Source organism: Thamnophis elegans, chromosome 4 (assembly GCF_009769535.1).
Source record: "Thamnophis elegans isolate rThaEle1 chromosome 4, rThaEle1.pri, whole genome shotgun sequence".
Classification (NCBI taxonomy): domain Eukaryota; kingdom Metazoa; phylum Chordata; class Lepidosauria; order Squamata; family Colubridae; genus Thamnophis; species Thamnophis elegans.
The window spans coordinates 35581305-35601189 of NC_045544.1; the positions used below are offsets into that span (position 1 = coordinate 35581305).

At 42.5% G+C, this 19885-nt stretch overlaps 1 protein-coding gene across 2 annotated transcripts; it reads left to right on the forward strand.

The window, feature by feature from the left end:
• The first annotated feature begins 262 nt into the window (after positions 1-262).
• Positions 263-17994, forward strand: VGLL2 (vestigial like family member 2). 2 transcript variants are annotated; one of them, XM_032214972.1, is made up of 4 exons: positions 263-343; positions 4721-5027; positions 15866-16372; positions 17954-17994. In XM_032214972.1, the coding sequence occupies exons 1-4, from the start codon at positions 263-265 to the stop codon at positions 17992-17994; spliced, it is 936 nt and encodes a 311-aa protein (XP_032070863.1). The 2 variants fall into 2 exon arrangements, with proteins under 2 accessions (XP_032070863.1, XP_032070861.1); XM_032214970.1 differs by lacking the exon at positions 17954-17994 and adding an exon at positions 17807-17850.
• Positions 17995-19885: the final 1891 nt, after the last annotated feature.

Sequence of the window (19885 nt, forward strand, 5' to 3'; positions counted from 1 at the left end):
GCGGGCTGGCCCGTCTCCGCCTCCGCTTGACGCCGGCCCTGCCGTTTAAATGCCTCCCGACGAGCGCCCGCCGCGCCTTTGGGTCCTGAGCTGGTGGGCTGTTGCGGCGGGCGCGTCGAAGGAGGGAGAGCAAAGCACGCGACTTCACCCCTTCCTAGTGGCCGAGGGGCTCGGCTGCTTCCCAGGCAGCCCCATGAAGAAGCCGCCCCTTGGCTTGGCCTCCTAGCCCGCTTTGCGGCGCCAGCCCCAGCCGCCTTTCGCCATGAGCTGTCTGGATGTTATGTACCAAGTCTACGGTCCTCCCCAGCCTTACTTCGCAGCAGCCTACAGTCCTTATCACCAGGTAGGTAGTGGACGGGCGCGTCCCTCCAAAGGGCAAGGTTGCGTGGGGGAGACTGGCCTGATACTGGTTCTATTCATCTCGGGGTTTATTCGCGCTGTCGGTCAATAGCTTCCTCTTTCCCGGAACGGATGAGTGCGGGGTGGGTGGGATAGTACAGTAGTCACCCCTATTAAAATGCTCAGACTACAATGGGGCTGGTGGTCTTGGCGAAGGATTTCGTTTCTTCCAGTTCTTTGTGTGGAATCCTTTGCGTAGGGCGCGCTGCTTCCTCCTGCGGACAACTCCGAGGGCAAATCCTAAGCGTACAGTTGGAAAGGCCTGCCAAATCGCTGGTGTAAAACCTTCTGGACGCCCGCGGGATCCAAGTCGCCACGATTGGTAGCGGCGGAATGGAAGATTCTTCCTTGCAACTATCGGTTAGCTTAGCTTTCAACTTAGAAAGGTGTGTTCAGAGCGCTCGCTCGGATAGCGAAAGCAGTTAAGTAAACCGGAGCCCGGCGCCATCCGAAATTCATCTACGTCAATTATGATTTAAGCAATTGTGGCATTTGTCCGCAAAAGCTTTTGCCACAGAAAACATTTACGTCCCCCTCGTTATTTTAAGATAATGACTTTATACCTAGCGATATACATAGAAGAAGGCGACGGTATAATATCGGGTTTTAGTAGCGGGATCTCACCTGCCTGTAAATCTCTGACCTCGAGATATTCTGCATACGTGTTAGAAATTTTTCGTGGGTTTCTAAAATCTAGCTAACCTGCTTTGCAGATTTTTGATACCTCCGCCCTCGGCATTGCTCTTCATACTGCTTAACCCTTTGTGAGAAAGAGTCGATACGAAATGGAACTGGTTCTTTCGTTTTTATTTAGAACCGCGGTTTCTGGTCATGCAGACGTTCCTATACTGTGCATTCGTGATAGGATATGACTGACTATTAAATCGCTAGCTGGATATCCTTTAGGATCTTTTGTTAAAAACAATGAAACTCCTGTTTTTAATCGCTTGAACAACCTTTAATCCATGTGATTAGAACAAGATTGTGCACCTAATATACCTCTTTAGATAGGATGTGTTTTATCGAATTCGTCCCGAGCAGGCTTAATATTGTTATCGTTGTTGTTTACAGTGACAGAAAAATACTGTTTAATTCTAAACCTGTTAGGATAAAAGAGGATTAAAAGAGGATTCAGAAGAAAATCGCACCTGTTTCGTTTCCTTTCCTCTCCTTTTGTTCAGAAATGATTAAGGAATGGGGCTGTTTGGGCTGCCTTCTTAGCAGTCTGAAGTCGCAGATATGAAGTGCCTAATTTATGCTTCCCAAGAAATCGTTAAAAATAAATTTGGTTTAAATCTTCAGGAAATAAATCAATTTTCTCCATAAAATGAAGTATTGTGAAGGCAGTGTATTCATTTGCTTGTTCCTTCTCCCCTCCACAATAAATTTCTCCCCGCTGCCTTACTTTATTCAAATAGCAACAAAATTACCCATTGCCATTATTCTGTATCGAAGAATACTTACTTGTAAACTCAGAACAAAGGGTCTTCACCGAGAAGATGCTCCATTTTCATTACCTGCTACCTTGTGGAATTCTAGCGGATTTTGCATTGGAATATTGTCAGAGGGTGTTTTGAAAACCAGAATGTTTTAGAATTCTGGGGCTCAGACATTATGATATTAAGGGCTGTAACCTGCAGTGGATTTTCAGAGTAAAAGAAGTAGATATGTGCCTGAGATAATCTGAACATCGGAATGGATGGATTCTGGGAGGGAAAGTTCTTAAGACTGAACAATTTATCAGCTTGTAATAATGTGCTTTCCCCTTTTCTGGGTAGCAGTGGATCAAATGACCTTTCTACATTTTTTCTTATCAGAATCCCCGGATCAGGACCAGTGCTCCAACATGTTACAGTTCCCAAAGGAAGACCGCCTGCAACATGTTGGGATAGGGAGGGCATCAGAATGTACTGGCCACCACAGTTAGTAGCCATTGGTAATAGGTTTCTCAGTGACTGGGAATCCTTCCAGTTGCCCTCACACTTGACTTTCGAGAGAAAATCATTGTTGACGCAGAGATTGGTCCAGCCTTGTTTGTTCGCTGACAAAGTCCCATTTGAAAGCGTTTCTCCGATTATGTTTTCCAGGCACTTAACATTGCATCCGAATCCAAATTATTTGCTTCGGCCGTTCCCAAAAGTAGCAGCTGTAAGCAGCTTAACCGCGGGAAAGCCAATGCGGAAAATGTTTAGCCGACTTTCGAGAACCTGGTAAATATAACCTGTTCCTTTCCGAAATATCTTTTCCCCTCTATTCGCCACATATTTTTTTTAGGAGCAATTTCTCCTCCCCCCCCCTCCCAAAAAAATCTATTTTGAAACGAACAAGTCTCTGGTCTCTTTCATTTCACTGTCTCTTCTTGTAACCAACAAGGGTTTTTCTGCTTGGGCTAAATATGGGAAGAGTCCCGTGACTTCAGGACGTCCACCTCGTGAAACGCCCCTCTCAAAATGCTCGTGATTCATAATGCCTAATTTTTCCCAAAAGAGAAATTAAACTAGGACCCTGCAGGCATTTGTTCTGAAGAGAGGGCAGCCTTCCGCCCAAGAGAGAGCAGTCAACTGGAACTCTGCCCCATGGTCCTTGAGAATCTGTACATTCGGGACAGAAGTCAAGGCTCTTCGAAATCTATTCTTGGTCGCTCATTGCGGTAGAATTGGATCTAATGAATCCTGTAAAAGTCGACAACCACAGTCTTTCTCGGAGGTCCAGGGTTCCCCCGGTTTCCAGAGGGTGAAACTTGTTAGATCCCAGCAGGGGGGAAAAACAGTCTTGTGGCTCTCTGAAGCCGAAGGCACAAAGTATGACTTAAATCGCCATCAGGTTCAACGATCCGTTTCAGAGTAGTTTTCCCTTACTTATACTATTCAATGTGCGGTTTTCTTGGATGCCCCTATGCTTTTCGTGTATTCTGGGCGTTTGATCTGCTAACTCTGTCAACGAGAAAATAAACTTGATTTAGAGTGGGAAATTCTTCGCTGCCTTTGGTCGTTTGGAATCGTTAGGCAATGATATATGGTGGTCGCCTTCCTTCTCCAGATGCGTTAAGTGGATGGCCTCCAGTTTCCCTTGTCCGTGCAGCTCCGCGCAGCCTTCTCGGCTCCGGCAAACAGCCCTCCGGCCCGTTCGAGGCCCCGACGTTTTTGAAAGGTTCCGCTGGCACCTGCCAGCCCGAAAAAGGAGGGCAGGCCGCGCGCGCTGACCGAAGATACAGGACCACGTTGGATTTTCCTTTCTCCGAAATTTCCACAGCGAAGGCGGGGGTAGAAACTCTCCCCGGGGAAATGAACAGGGTGGGCAGAAACTCCCCCGCGGCCAATGGATCCGAAGCCGAGCAGCCGAAGCTGCGGGCCCCTTCCATCCGGGCTTCGGAAAAGGCAGCGGGCGCGTCCTGGCCAGCTTTGAAACCCTTGAGAGGCGAGCGTTAGGCTAATATCCGTCCCAAATTGCCTCCGTCGAAGGAGACTTTCAAGGCAAAGACGTCGCCAACGAAGCCGCCACCTTGAAAACCGACCGACGGCTTATGGCTGTCTCTTTCTCTCTCTAGCCCTTTGCTTTCTAAATGGGCTAGACTACCACTCCCATAAGCCACGCTCCGCGTGGGGAGGAGTCATTGGAATTAAGTTAAGGACGCCCAAGCAGCTGCTGCTTCGCGCCTCAGAATCCCAGGCTCTCTCCTATTTTTCTCTAGGCGTGACTGGCGTCCCTGCCTGGCGTGGGACTCGTGGCAGCGGGAAGCCCCGCGCGCCTTTCTGACAACTCCTTTCCTCGAAGGCGGCGGGTGAGGGGAGCCTCTAAGTCGGCCGGCTGATTGGCGCGGCAGAACGGAACCCTTTCCTCGATGGTTTTCCCGCGCTTTCGCGGGCGTGTGTGTGATAGCTACTACAATTACCGCGGTGGAGACTCTCGATCAGGTCTCCAGGCGGCCACAGAGCTCGCGAGGGTGGTGACTATGTCAGTTTGCCAAACTGCTTCGCCTCTAATGGTTTTTCGAGTAAGCTTCACCCAGCCTGGTTGCGCTGATAAATGGTGTCTTATTGGCTTGAGGCGATTAGATGAGCTGAAAAAAAGTAGCTCGGGCGGGGGGGGGGGGGTCGCTCCCTCTCCGCCTCCCCCACGCAAGAGTGTTGTGGGATTGAAAATGAGAGCAGACCGCTGGTAAACCGCCTCGGGCTCCCAGAGGAAAGACAGGAGAGAAGGGCAAGTGTATTTTGTCGCTCCGAGACAGACACACACCCCACGTGTAGGAAATACTTGAGGCGGGAGGAGGGGAGGGCAGCGGGGGATCCCTGACGCTGACCGTTTTGCCTCCCCTTCACAGAAATTAGCCTTTTACTCGAAGATGCAGGAAGCCGCCGAGAGCGCCAGCACCAGCGGCAGCAGCAGCTCCTCCTTCTCCAACCACGCCGCCCCGGCCAGCATCAAGGAGGAGGAGTGCAGCCCGGAGAAAGAGCGCCCCCCCGAGGCCGAGTACATCAACGCCAGGTGTGTCCTGTTCACCTACTTCCAAGGGGACATCAGCGCCGTGGTGGACGAGCACTTCAGCCGAGCCCTCAGCCAGCCCAGCAGCTACTCGCCCAGTAGCGCGAGCCTCAAAGCCGTCGCAAGGAGCTCCGCCCCTTGGAGAGGTGAGCTGGGTAGTCTTCTTCGTCTCCGGCTGCCTTCGGGCTCGCTTTGCCCCTGTCACCTGAGGCTCAAGAAGATGCAACTCGCAGAGCATGGGTCAAGCGGTGGTCAACCTGTGGCCTTCGGGTCCTTAGAGTTCTAACATGAGAGTTATAATCTAAGGCAGGGCTCTCCAACCTTGGCAACTTTAAGCCTGGAGGACTTCCAATTCCCAGAATTCCCCAGCCAGCAAAACTGGCTGGGGAATTCTGGGTGTTGAAGTCCTCTAGGCAAAGTTGTCAAGGTTGGAGACCCCTGATCTAAGGCATCTGGAAACTGTTGCCTGCCCCATGTAAGTGGTTCCTTTTAGCATTGGCCACAAACGGGTATATTTCTCAGCTTGCTGGGTTTTGAGAGATTGTAGTTATGTGGAGATTTTAAAAACTAAGAAACAAAGAGTGTTTTTGTTGTTCGTGGATAGGTAATTGTTGTGCTATGCAAGTTTGGAATACTTTTAAGAGAAGAAGAATATTCCTATGACTGTAACATCTCCACTAGCAAATAAATGAGCCTTCTTTGGATGCATTATTTCATAGAATTCTGACCAGGACTGGCCCTAATGTTAGCCAGAATGAGACAGTCCTCTCCAAAAAATCTACGTTGCTTTGGGATGTAATCAATATTGCCCCATCATTTGTGTTGAAGAAAAGTTTTGCTATTCCTGATATTTGAGGACAAAAAGGCAGACGTCTTGCAGCAAAATGTCTTGGGCCATCTGATAACAGCTGCTGAAGAAATGAGGACTAGCAGGGTAGAATTTATATCTAGGGGATAAGTCTCTGAAATTCCCTTCCCTCAGCAGCTTTCCTACATGGTTAGAAACTTCCATGCTCATACTACCAAACTAAGGTGGGAATCTGTGATAACTAAGATTATTTTCAAATATAGATTGCTTTAAAGTACAGTATGCAAAGGAGATCAGAACTGATGGTCTGTGGGTTGCTATAATATACTTTAGTTACTATCAAAATGACTAAAGGCAACCAAGTTTGTGAGACTTACTTCATTTTAATAGAACTATCAATCATAGTCTGACATGATATAAAATGATATAAGAATAAAAGAATTTGAACCCAAGAATATGTTTTGAATGCAGAACTGAAAGAACACACACACACACACACCACACACACACACGATTGTCTCTTGTATATTTCATTTCCTAAGTAATTTCTAGAGGGGGAAAGAGAGACTTATATCTCCAGTCTCTGTGATAGAACTGATAAAGAGATTTATGTAAGCAACAGAATACTTTATTCTCAAATGTACCCACTGCCTGCTTCTGTTCATGTTCAGGGTGGATGGTTGGAGGGCGGACCAGTGATATTTCTGGATAAAGATTTATGGTTTGATCTGCCCAGCAGCCTCATCCATATAAAAACTTGCTTTGGAAAAAGAGAACAGAAAGCAACCTGCTTCACTTCACTTTCTCAGAGATAAGAAAGACCCCTGTGACTTTGCTCAATCTCTCCAGCCCTTCCCCCCCCCAAAAAAAAATATAAGCCCTGGTTCCATCCATTAATTAGAACAGCATAATTTTTCCAAATTACCCTCTCCTAAAATTAATTTCAGGCATGTTTAGAGGTAGGAAAACTCTTTTGTCTTCTTACGTTGATTGCTGTGTTCCTGTTGGCCACAGTGAAGAAACTTATTACTGTGTCAGAATGGTGCTCTGCTTTGGTCAAATAGAATTGTTTGGAATCTTTTCCACTGAATATTGGGTTGTGGGAATAGTTAATATTAGCTGAAAAGGTTGCCTGGTTCATGGATTATATTAAGCTATGGATTAATTTTAGCTTAGTGTCAGTGTGAGCCCAGAAGCTGTGGTGGGAAATCATAGTTTTATAGTTTAGTACACGGTGTTACTTAGCAATTCTGTTAAACAAATCATGGTCAGGCACATATGAATTAATATATTTAGAGTCATGTTTTAATAAAGCTGTGAAGTTATGTAGAGAGGAAAGATTGGTTAAGTAGTAATTATATCTTTTTTTTTCAAACAGTAAACTATGGTAGGTACATTCATTTATAAATCAGTTTATTTGGCCACCCATCTTGCAAATGCAATTCTGGGCAGCTAATAATATGTTATAACAATAAAAACCGATATTTGCAAGTATAAAAATGAACTCTGGTTGCTAAGGATGGATCCAATAAAACAACAGAGGTTGGTTTTTTTTCAGTGTACCAAAAATACTGCTATTCTTATAAATCAAGTGCATGAAGTACATACCAGCTTTTTACTTATAAAAAGGAAAACAAACAGTATTAAATATAATGTTCCTGTATAGAAAGATGTTTATAAAATTATAATGCCTTAACCAAGATTTGTTGAATAAGCCACAACATTCATTGTTGAAACATAACAGGCATTCATTATTATCTTTACAAAAATATTGCTTACACCAGGGGTATCCAAACTTTTTGCAAGGAGGGCCAGATTTGGTGAGGTGAAAATATGTGGGGCCGACCATTCAGCCTGACATTCTTTGAACCATTAACATTAATGTGCAGTGAAGGAAAAAACGCCAGCTGGCAGGGATGAGTGACAGACTGAGCCGGCAGGGAGAAGAGGCTGTGGGCCACTCAAAATTTGAAAACTGGCCAGGAGGGAGGATCCAATGTCACAATGATACAGACATGCGGTCCCGATGTTCCGAGACCGCAGCCGATACTTTTGCCGCTGGGTGGTCCAATCGGACCTAAACCGTCCCGCAGAGACAGTGAACAGGAAGAATATGTCTTGCTGATCTCAGGGACATCGCAAAGTCCCTGATCTATGCAAGAGAAGTTCTTCAAGCCGGCGACAAAAAATCTAGCCAAGGCTGATGAAGTTAGGGCGGCTCCAAAATGGAAGGATATGGAAAGAGAAAGTGTTTCCAGCTGGTGAGGAATTTTTACCATTTTAAAAAGAGACTGCCTATAAAAAAAATTAATTTAAATTGGAGAACAGAAGAAATAAGTGGTGGAATTAAATTTGGAATGGTTTTGGACAGTGGGTTATCTTACTTTTTAAATGCTATCTTCATGGATGGAATTTATGCAAGCCTTTTAAAACGAATGGATTAAGTTTTCTTCTAATTTTTTTTCTTTTATTATTCTTTGTAACCTATGGACTAAAATTCTCCTCTTTCATTACTGTGGGTGTTCTTCTAACTCATTCAAGAATCAGCCTTTTTTAACTTGAAATACAAAAAAGATACAAAAAGAAACAAAGAAAATTGCAACAATAACACTGCTACTCGGAGGCTGGAAGGTTTGTGTATTGGAAATGAAACACTCTTGTTTTTCTCACTGATTATCCTGGCTTGGCACTCCAAGGTCTTGCTGCTTGTTTATAGAGAGTGATAAGAAGAAAAGCATACAGATGTCCCTTTGAAGTATATCTTTAACCAGAGAAAAGTGAAAATAAAATGTTATTGTTAATCTATGCTTAATCTTATTAACTTTCCAAGATAGAGCAGCAGTGTTTGTTACCTGGAGAAAATGGCACAATTTCAACAGCAGAAAGAAACTTTTAAGTCTGCAAAAGATATTCTCAGAAATACAGAAATTATCAAATACATATGAGAGTATAGAGAAGAAGCTGGAAGACTTAGAGCATCTAACAGAAAAATATGATGGAGAAGTTGAGGATGTTTATCAAGTGGAAAAAGTGGTGGTTAAAACCCTAAAAATTGAAGAGGAAAATGAATATAAATAAATTAAATTTGCTGATATTTATGGTGATTGGTTTGTCTCTGAAAATGGAAAGAGTGGAATACTGAAAGAGGAACTAAATGGAGGAGAAATCTACCCCAGATGGCAAGATACAGAAGAAGAAAAAACAAAAGAATTTATGGATTTAAAGAGAGAAATTATATTAGCTATATCATTGATAACACTACTGACAATCAAAGATAAGCTGATTAAGGAAACAGAAGAAGGGCATCGAAATTACATGAGAGATTTTATAAGCAAGGAGTTACTAAGAGGAGTCCATACAAAGTTGATTAAGGAGATGTTTAGAGGACTGACACCACAAATGGCAGAAGATATGAGACTGTTTTGCTACTGGAAAGATACAGATGGAAGAGCACAATTTAAAACTAGTTAAACAGTGAAATTTGGTGGCAATAGATATAGTTAAATAAATAATTGATAATGTTACTAATGTATACAATGTGTAGTGTTTTGATAAGTAATAATTGGATATGAATATTGAATGGAACCGATGAAAGGAAGATTAGAAATCCTTTTGGATTATATATAAACGTTAATAAAAAAGAACTAAGTTAGATATAGTTAAAATCTTGATTATTAGGGGGGAAATGTTATGATACAGGATATAGTTAAATAAAGGAGGGATAAGGATAACAACGTATATATAGGCATGGGTACAACATAAGGAAACTGTATGTAAATTGTAAACAGTGATTTGGAAAGGAGGATTAGAAAATTTTGTTATTAAATATGGATGTTTAGCTAGAATAGGACATAAGGACTCAGTGTTAATGGAGGATTTTAGAAATAGTAAATGAAATGCCAGTATGTGGTTATGTATTAAATCTTGGTATATTTTATGATGAAGGACGTTTAAATAATTATAGTCAAATGAAAATGGAGGTATGATGATGGTAACATGTATAAATATCTGAGTTAAAATACTTGAGTTAATATGAATTGTTTGTTGACTGTGGAAGAGATGCACGAAAATCTTTTTGTAACCAACTGATACACTTTCTACAGTATGTAAAGAAGGATGTGTTGTGTTTGCTTTGAAAATAAAAAAAAAAAATTTAAAAAATTGAAAACGGGCCGCAATTGGCCCCTGGGCCAGACTTTGGACATTAATGGCTTACACCATATATTCTGAGAGAAATGGGGAAAAGAGCTAACCAGTCAATGGGCATGTATGAGATGCCCAGATGAGAATATTTCCTATTGCCAAAATCTTCTAAGAGGGTAGTTCTGGGGCTAGCTCTTTGCTGGGAGAACAAGACTGATTATTTTAGTGAAGCAATTGGTAGATGTGGGGGACATTAGGGTCCATCTTTGGCACAGTGAGTATAGCACTCAGGAATTGGGTCTTCTAGTAAATGTCTATGCCATTCTGATAATATCTGAAGACAAGCAGGTAGAGGAGGGCATTGGCATTGTTCTATGACTAAACTCATCTGGCTTTATTTAAGTCTACATAAACATTTTTTGGATGGAAGCTTGAACTAACTTGAAGGACTCTGAAGCTCAGCCCTCTTTCATTCTGTTTTGAAATGAAATGGAGCATCTGAGTGTCCTGCCTGATCATGGAGAATCCCTTAACATAATCCCAACATCACTTCATAAAAATTTGTCAAAGTAAAGTAAGTGTAAGTTTAAATGGAAAGCTTTTGCAATCACTGTCTTGATTTATTTCGTGGGAACCAAACTTCCTAACTGGAAAAGTGTGTCATTGTCGGACAGTGCTATTTCAGAAGCACCAGAGTTTCAAATTTCAGCCACAGCCATGAAGAGTGCTGTGGCACCTGAAAGACGAACACATTTATCATCATGAAAACTTTGGTTAAAGAGCAGTTCACCTTTAGGAGTCAAAACAACCTCTTTATTTTTATGCCTGAAATTTGTGCTGCTACAGCTGCCCGTTTCCTAAACAAAGCTAGGGAAAAGATATGTCTGAATACTGTTTGCCTCCCACTGGATATCACTGTGTCATTATTTTATAGCAGCAATACCAACATGCTTTTATACTGTACTGTCTTTTTCTGGATATTTTTTTTAAATTCCAGCCTTTGTATTCTCATCCAAGTACTAATCAAGGCAGCACCACTTAGATTTCAAGTCCTGATGAGATGCTCATAGAGAAAATTTAACTTAAATCATCTTCTGAGAGCCAAGCTGACATTAAAACACATTGTTCCAGATATATTGATCTTTCTTCCAGACTTGAATTTTTATGGAAGAGCAGAATTAGTAGTCCCTATTATTGCTTTTTCTAAACAAATAAAGAGAAACAGTATTCAAAATTAGCATGCAGTTTTTCTCTCTCTAACAGAGTTGGAGAACCTTTTCGGCACTGAGTGCCATAATGGAAGTGTGTGTGTGTGTGTGTGTGTGTTTGTGCATGCAGGAAACTGGAAGAGCAGCTGCCCAGTGAGCATGTGCATGCTGGGGAAATGAGCTTTCCATTTCCAGTGCGCACATGCGCAATGGCCAGCTGGTCTCCACACGCACATGCATGCCAGAAACCAGAAGAGCAGGTGGCTGGTGTGCATGCACACACTGGAAACTGGACTATCATCTTCCCAGTGTGTGCATGCACACTGGGTGGCTGCTCTTCTGGTTTCCAGCACTCCTGCGCATGTAAAGACCAGCTGACTGGCGCACCAGAACCCAGAAGAGCAATGGGCAACAGCCTGCATGCCCAGAGAGATGGCTCTGTGTGCCACTTCTGGCACATGTGCCATAGATTTGCCATCACGGCTCTATAATGTAACAACATACACAATAATGTATGACAATTCTGCCTGGTAAAAATATTATGGGTCTTAAATATTTCTGATTTAAAGCTTTAACATTCAGGAAAGTAACCAATTTGAAAGGGGAGTTTTAGACTCTTATGCTATCTTCCCTGGAAACAAACCCTGCTGAAATCAGAAATAATTATTTTTGGCCAAGTATGTATTGATTTGTATTCTTACAATGCATTGGTCTATCACGCCAGCCAGCCAAGTCTTGTCTTGGGGCACCGTCTGCCTGGAATGCAAATTATTAGGCATATATCTGCTCCTTGAAGCATTTGAGAGGGTGACAAATTCTCACTTAATCATCATAATTGCCATCACATACACCTTGGTGTAGCTCATTAAACATGGCTTGCCTATGAGCAGACCAAATTTTAATTCCACACATTATGCTAAACCAAAACAAACAAGTGATACTGAGGTAAACTATTATGTTTTGGGGTTATTATTATCATGCCATAAATAGCACACAATAGTTTATAAATTCTGGTATGTATGTTCATATAATGTGTGTGAACCCAGCTAAGTAGGATGGATAAAACATACCTTAGCAACATCCTTTGATTCCTTGCTGCTTAGCCAGCAGTTCCCAGCTCTTGCAGTTTGATGGATCAATTCATCTTTTAACATTTCCAGAATTTCATCCTAAAATACCTCAGAAAACACTTCTTTGGGTCTCTTAAATAATGAACTGTCCTCAAGTAAAAACTTTCAGTTAGAAAATGATATATGTCCTGCCATTTGGAAGAATTCACCACAACTTTAAGTAACCTTTTCCAAATCCATGTCCTCCATCTAGGAGTCTTGCATTACAGCTCCTGCAAACCCCCAATTAGCTCAGCTTTTTCACACAGCCTGGAATTATTAGAATTGTGGTCCCTTACTATTTATTTATATGTCACTCCACTCCCAACAACTGTGATTTCAGATAAAATTGTTAAAAAAACAAGGAAAAAAAACCCAACAATATAATTGAAGGGTGCCACTGAAGACTATTGTAATGTTACTCTTCAAGATAGAAGTTGGGATATTCCTCTTCATGACAATTTGTTCTCTTCTCCCTTCCACTAGATCAGAGCTGTCAAACATGCAGTCGGCGGACTGCTTGCCATGTCCATGCACAGTTTAGCGAAGGGGAAAAAGTCACAATATGTCATGTGATGACATCATGAAGACGCGGGTTTGACATCCCTGCACTAGATCCTAGTGAGCATAGTAACGTTTAGTTTCAGATGCATGACTGTAGTTTCATTCTGATGGCATGAGGTCAGCTGCAGAAACAAATCTACATGACTCACTACAGTTGATCCATTAGTGTAATACCCACTCCTGCGCCTATGGTTTTATGATTGTGAAGAAACATCAAAAACATATTTATTTGATGTGAAAAGACCAGTGGTGGGTTCCAGATCCTGTTTTAACTGGTACGATTGGAACAGGCCTGGCATTGCCCACAGTGCGCGTGTGTTGTACCTGCCTGTGACACCTCCGCAAGCCTCCATGACGCTCCAGGTGCTCGGCGGAGCGTCACCCAGGTGCCATACACTCTATGCACATGCACGGAAGCGCCAAAGGCTTAAAAGACAGGTAAGGGCAGCTGGGCCCTCTGGAACACCATACCGGAACAGTATTCAGTGCTCCAGGCAGGCTCCGGTATGCCTCTACCAGGGCGTACCTCCTGCAACCCACCACTGGAAAAGATCATCAAATACAGTACAGCCTTCCAGTGCGCACTAGGAACCTAAAGCAACCAGCAACACAAAGGATGGTGAAATGCCGAGCCAAGGGGAGTCTTGTGCTAATCTTATGCTGTTTAGGTGATTGTGTCCACTTTGTGTGGCTAATTCTGTCACAAAGTATTTTTTGAAAAAATTGCCAAGAAAACTGTAGGGACTGGTGAATCAAGTTGTCAGCAATCAGACTCAGTGGTGGCCACTATAGACACAGAAATAAAAAGAGACTGGTACTAAGAATGATTTTTAATTGATTAGTAACAGAACAATTTAATGCACAATACCAAACATTCATCTGATCCCAGTTCACATGCTATTTTTAAATGTAAGTATAATTTTTAAAATTGTGTAGAAATTTATATTTTGATTTGAAGCTAATGTGAAAGAATAAAAAGGTACATCGGCTTCATTCTTTGCATCTAGTCATGTTTTGAATAAGTCAGAAACAGCATATTTGTACTAAACTATGTTTTATGTTAGAAGTGCATAAACCATGATTGGGTTAACACCAAGTCAAAATATAACACACATTAGAGTTTCACATACAGCAGTGTATGAAACCAACTGTTGTTTTAAAAGCATCAAAGTCTTGACAATTCTTTTGTGGTACTAAACCCTTTTCATGTGTTCAAAAATAATATCCTACACATTTTCAGTGACATTCAGCTTGGGAGGAGAAAATTCACCTTCAAGTTGCATGTAAATACTCTCAATTTTGAACACCAAGGTTTTAAATTTATAAAGAATTATAACTATTTCAGAATTGAAAGCACAGCTCTGAGCCTTCCATTCACAGTTTCATGATATTCACTTCTGAAGAATATTTACTTATAAAGTATGGCATAGGGCCTGGGAATCTGAGAGGCAAGTTGTCTCCAAAAGTTTTTGCCTAGCCAGTATGTTTCTGTAGAATGGATGTATTCCAGTTCCTTTTCTTCAGACGCATGCCTCCTCTGTTGCAGCCCCTCCCTTCTGTAACAACATCCCCCAGACATAAAAGACAGCATCCTGTCTCCCAGGGTTCCAGAAAGCTTTGAAAACTTGGCTTTGGACCAGGGGTGGGACTGAAAAATGTTAGCAACCAGTTCTCTGCCCAGTTGTTGGGTGGGCATGGCCTACTCAGCATTCATCCTCCTCAGGCTCCAGAGGCTTTTCTTGACCGCCAGGAGGGTAAAAATGCCCCCACCCCCAAGCTCCAGAGGCCAGCAATAGGCCCATTTCCGGACTTTCGTAAGGCCCATTTTTTACCTTCCCAAACTTCCCAGACTTCCACGCAGGCCCTGCACTTACCTGGCATGATGAATGGGCCGCATGGAGACTCCTGGGAGGGTCAGGGCGGGGTGGGTGGGTCCAGCTGGTCCTTGCAACAACTGGCTCGGCAAACTGGATGCAAAATTAACATTGTGCATCCAGTTTGCCAGTGAATCGGCTGAATCCCATCCCTGGGGTTAAGTTTTATGATTTGTTCAACAGCCTCTGTTTTGTTTTGTTGGTTTTTTTATTTCGCCCTGGGCTGTCTGTTGTTATGTTTTCTCTAGTTTTGTTCATTACCCAGAGTCAGGAAGAGACAGTGTGAAATGAAGCACAGACAGAAGTTATTTAAGCTTTTATACCTGCATGATGCAAGTAGTTTTTATCATATTTGTTAGAACAAATGCTCAATGTGTTTTATTCAGTTTAGAAATATTAATAACAAAAAAGAAAGCATTCAAGTGTCACCTGAATAATCTAATGAGTCGTTTTACGGTAATTGCTTTTGTTTTAAACTCATATCTTGTAAGGATGCAAAAGGCTGGATATGTCCGTCTATTTGAGAACTCTTAGAAGAATAAACTTATTGGTCTTGGTTACAGAAGAAGAAATACCTAGAACAGTGATGGTGAATCTTTTTTGGCTCTTGTGCCATAAGGGGGAGTGCAGGGGGGTCATGCATGGGCATGCCACACCCATAATGCAATGTGCGACACCCCCCAGTGGTCGTGCATATAACAGGTGCTCCCCCCATTTTTTGCATGCTTTTTTCACCCTCCCCAGGCTCCAGAGGCTTTATTGGAGCCTGAGGAGGGCAAAAACAGCTTCCCCTATCCCCCCAGAGGCCCCCCAGAGGCCCTTCCCCGAAGGCTCCAGAGGACTAAAAACATCCCTACAAGCAAACTGGAAGTCTGTTCCCGAACTTCCGGTTTGCTCGTAGGGCCGGGTTTTTTGTACTCCTGAGGCTTCAGGGAAGCTCCTGAAACCTCCAGAGGGCTTCTCGGGGGCGGGGGGCTGTTTTCGCCCTCCCCAGGCTCCTTTAAAGCCTCTGGAGCCTGGGGAGGGCAAAAAATGGCTTTAAAAAAGGCTGAACTCAGCTGGCCAGCACACGCATGCACGCTGGCCAGCTAACAGGGCAACGCTTCGCTTTGCCCTGACAAATGGCTCCACGTGCCACCTGTGGCATGCGTGCCATAGGTTTGCCATCCCAGACCTAGAAGATACACGGTTGGTTGTATGTAAATGACAAAGAATAGAAATAGTTGTCGTCCTATCCTTCTAATGCTGCCTGTTTTGTCCTTATCTTTCTTTGTACAGAGGGATCTTTTCCCATGAGCCAGCGTAGTTTCCCACCCTCCTTCTGGAACAGCACTTACCAACCTTCCTCTGTGCCTGCCTCTTTGGGCAGCCCACTGGCAGCTACTGCCCACAGTGAACTGCCCTTTGCTACAGCGGACCCTTATTCTCCAGGCTCACTACACAGCCACCTTCATCAGGGCCCCCCGGAACCTTGGCACCCAGCTCACCACCACCATCATCACCATCACCACCCATACATCGGTGCACAGAGTTCTGCTTACCCTCGGCCCACCACAGTGCACGAGGTCTACAGCCCCCATTTTGACCCTCGCTATGGTTCGCTGTTGGTGCCTGCTGCTTCTGTGCGTCCCCACCGCCTCACTCCTGCCTCGGTGCCCACTCCAGTAAGCCCTCAGTGTGAGCTAGGCAAGAATGAGCCTGCCACATCAACATGGACAACGCCAGCTCCTTTTGCTGGTCCTGCGGGAGAGATGGCACAGAGCTTAGGGCTGAATGTGGAGACAGGTAAGACCTGGTAGGAAAAATAATTTATTGTGATCATGGGCTTTTTTTTTGTTTCTTTGTATACCAGAGACTCTAAGTGCAAATTAGGTAACTTAAGTCTTCTGCAAGCTTAAAGAACCATTTCAGCCCTTAAAAATCTTGATCCTCAGCTGACAAATATTCTGTACCCCAGCTTTAAGTTTTCATGTAATTTACTTGGCTGGTATTACCTAGAATGTGACCTGTTTTGTTACTCCAGCCACTGTAACTTGCTAACCATGCTTTGTGGTTTAGCATAATGTTAAGAACCCAGGCACAGCAGTTTTTTCAATCATCCTTGCTTAAACAAACCACGGCTTGTCTAACACAACGTGTGAACAAAGCTGTTGTGTTTCCTCAGCCCTCTCCACATCATTGGTTCTTCATGAGGGGACAAGGAAACACTCAGCATGATGACATCATGATTCATATTGCATCATGTTACCAGGAAGACAGGAGAAACAGAACACCAACAGTGTGAGGTCTTTTTTTGTTTCTTTCAGTAAGTGTCCTGAAACTCTACTGCAGTGTTTCTCAACCTTGGCAGTTTTAAGATGTGTGGGCTTCAATTTCCAGAATACTCTGCTGGCTGGGGATTTCTGAGAGTTGAAGTCCATCACTTCTTAAAGTTGACAAGTTGAGAAACACTGTTCTATCGAATGTTATTGTCCATTACTGTCAACTTCACAATAACACTGCAAGTTGATTTTATTTTTTTCCTATTTACTTTGGTCAAGGATCACCATGGCAACTATTTTTGATGCCAGAAGTTATATAAAAAGTCTGAGATTTGGCATTTTTCTATTTTTTTTAATAAATGAAGAAGTGAGTCATTTGTAAACAACTGTTTGAATACAGTATAGGCTATAATGTTTAGTAACTTGCCCAGTGGTTGTGCCTTCAAACATCTTAGATTTTGTAAGTTCTCACATGAAGTTAATCCATACCAGAGGCAGTATTCAGCAGGTTCTGATCAGTTCTGGAGAACCGGTAGTGGAAATTTTGAGTAGTTTGGAGAACCGGTAAATACCACCTCTGACTGGCCCCGTCTCCATATATTCTCTGTCTCTCCAGTCCCAGCTGATTGGGAGGAAATGGGGATTTTGCAGGAACTTTCCTTTTGGAGTGGGGAGGGAATAGAGATTTTACAGTATCCTTCCCCTGCCACGCCCACCAAGCCACACCCACAGAACTAGTAGTAAAAAAAATTGAATCCCACCACTGATCCATATGCCTTTATTCTTCATTTAACACTTCTTCTAGAAATAAGTTCTCGTGCTTTAAGTAACTTACTCTATTTTTGCAAGCATATGGGGGTATTTGGCTCTTTCTGTCTTTATTTCATTTCTTTTCTCTTCCCTATTTTTAATTTCCAACTTCTCTTTTTCTTTTTCTTTCTTTTCTCTCTGTTTTCAGGTTTGCAACCTCAGGATAAAAGCAAAGATCTCTACTGGTTTTAGATTCCACCATGACTTCCCTTCTAGTCAGACTTTTGCCTATGTAGGAGTGGGGACAGAGCCAAAGTCAAGTCAATTTGTAACAGCTTCTGATCTTGGTTTTCAGCTCACCATTATTCCTACTGTGCTGGATCGCTCCTGAGCTGAGCTGCTGGTTATAACCCTCCCTTCCTACGCACAAATGCCAGCTTCGTTCTTTGCCTCACGGTTCTGATAGCAGCATCTCACATCGAGACAAGAAAAGCAGAATGGCAAAGGAGCTAAAAGGCTTCTTCAGCTTGGCATTTCTTCTCCTAAAATGGCAAAATTGAACACAACAGCCTCACATTCAGAAGAACTGAGTGAAATGAATGAGGATGTGAAAAGCATTGACGTTAGGAAGCTGAAGGGTTTGTTAATATTAGTGAGGACAGAAATCGTACTTATCATTTGGCATTTAAAAAAAATGGAAGCAGCATGGAAGATATTTAGGCATTGTGAATGAAGCAAAGTAATTCTAAACTCTTAAATACATTTGGAACATTTTTTTCATAAAAGAATGGATCTTTCTAACTTCAGCGTGGTGATGAGTGGCAAGTGACTAGTGGGGCCACCTGCCTCCAGGCTTACACAAATGCAGCTGTTCAAGAGACAACTGTTCCAACTCCAAGAACTTGACAATCAAGGTGGCACTTCTCTGAGTTTGGCTCAAAAACTGCATAGGATAATACTTATATACATAGTTGTATATATAAGTTTTTTTTATACAAAAAACATTTAAGATGATAGAAAATATCCTTTAAAAAAACTCTTCCAGATTTCAGGAGAAACAACTGGAGTGAGTGGGAGGGGAGGGCTAACGGGGTAGACAAAAGACTTCATTTAATTATGACTTATGTTCCCTTATGACTTTTTGTAACAACCAGGAGACGGTCTCTCCTGTCTCTTGTTTTGAAAAGGATATACAGTATAAGAAGTGTTTATTTGCAGGGAAGATAATTAAAAATGTCTCCTTTAACTTTTGATTGTATTTGTTTTATGAAGTAGAGGGTGGAGATTTCAGATGCCCATTGGGAATCCCAATTCTCCGTATTTTTTAATTTAAAAAACTCCATTGATTTGTTTAACATTGATTTTGAAACCATCTTGATCAAGCCAAATAGCAAATTAGTCCAATATCTTGTTTCCCACCATGACAAAACCTACAGATCAATGGATAACAAGCCATAAATAGGCTATAGAGATGCAATAACCCTCTCCTTTTATCTTTAAGCTACTGCTACTCTTGAGATACAATGCTTCTGAATCTAGTGGTGACATAAGTATCCTGGTTTAATAGCAACTGACCGTCTTATCATTTCATTTCATTTATTCAATTTAGGCACTACCTGGCTCCAAACTGACTCTAGATATTCAGTAAAACCAAACAAAATTGGAATATACATTATAATAAAATTATAAAGTGCAAAGGAATAAGAATTGGGAGTTTTAAAAAAAAGAACAGATAGTGTTTTTTATTGACACCTATATATCCTCAAACATATCGAAGAAGGGGCATCAATAATCATATCCCAAGGCCTGGGAGAACATTCAAATATTCAAGGCTTTCTGGAAAGCTATCAGAGTGGAGTCACCTGGATAACATAGGAGATGGGCGGTTTCTCATATAATTTGGTTTTATGCCATGTAGGACTCGCAATCAGTACCTTGAATGACAGTTGGAACTAAACTGACAACAGTGTAACTCAGGGAGCAGAAGTGCCACATGGACATTCCTACTCATTCCCATTACTGCCAATGCCCCTACATTCGGTTGAAGCTTCCAAGTGATTTTCAAGGGTAGACCTATGTGTAACATGTTGCAGTAGTGAAGCCCTAAGGTAACAAGGCATCCGTGACTTCTCTTCCTGATCCAGTAAAAGATACAACGGGTGCACCAGATGAATAAAATTCTTTTTAAAAAATTGCCTAAGATTATATTTCCATATCATAGTGGTATCAGTATTTTTTGTTTTTACTTTGGATCCCCCACTGTGACTGTCATGAGGAAAAACATCTG

Coding starts and splice junctions, on each gene's coding strand:
- VGLL2 (XM_032214970.1), top strand. CDS start 263: ATGAGCTGTCTGGATGTTATGTACCAAGTCTACGGTCCTCCCCAGCCT. Junction 344..4,720: donor CCTACAGTCCTTATCACCAG/GTAGGTAGTGGA, acceptor TCCCCTTCACAG/AAATTAGCCTTTTACTCGAA. Junction 16,373..17,806: donor AGGGCTGAATGTGGAGACAG/GTAAGACCTGGT, acceptor CTCTGTTTTCAG/GTTTGCAACCTCAGGATAAA.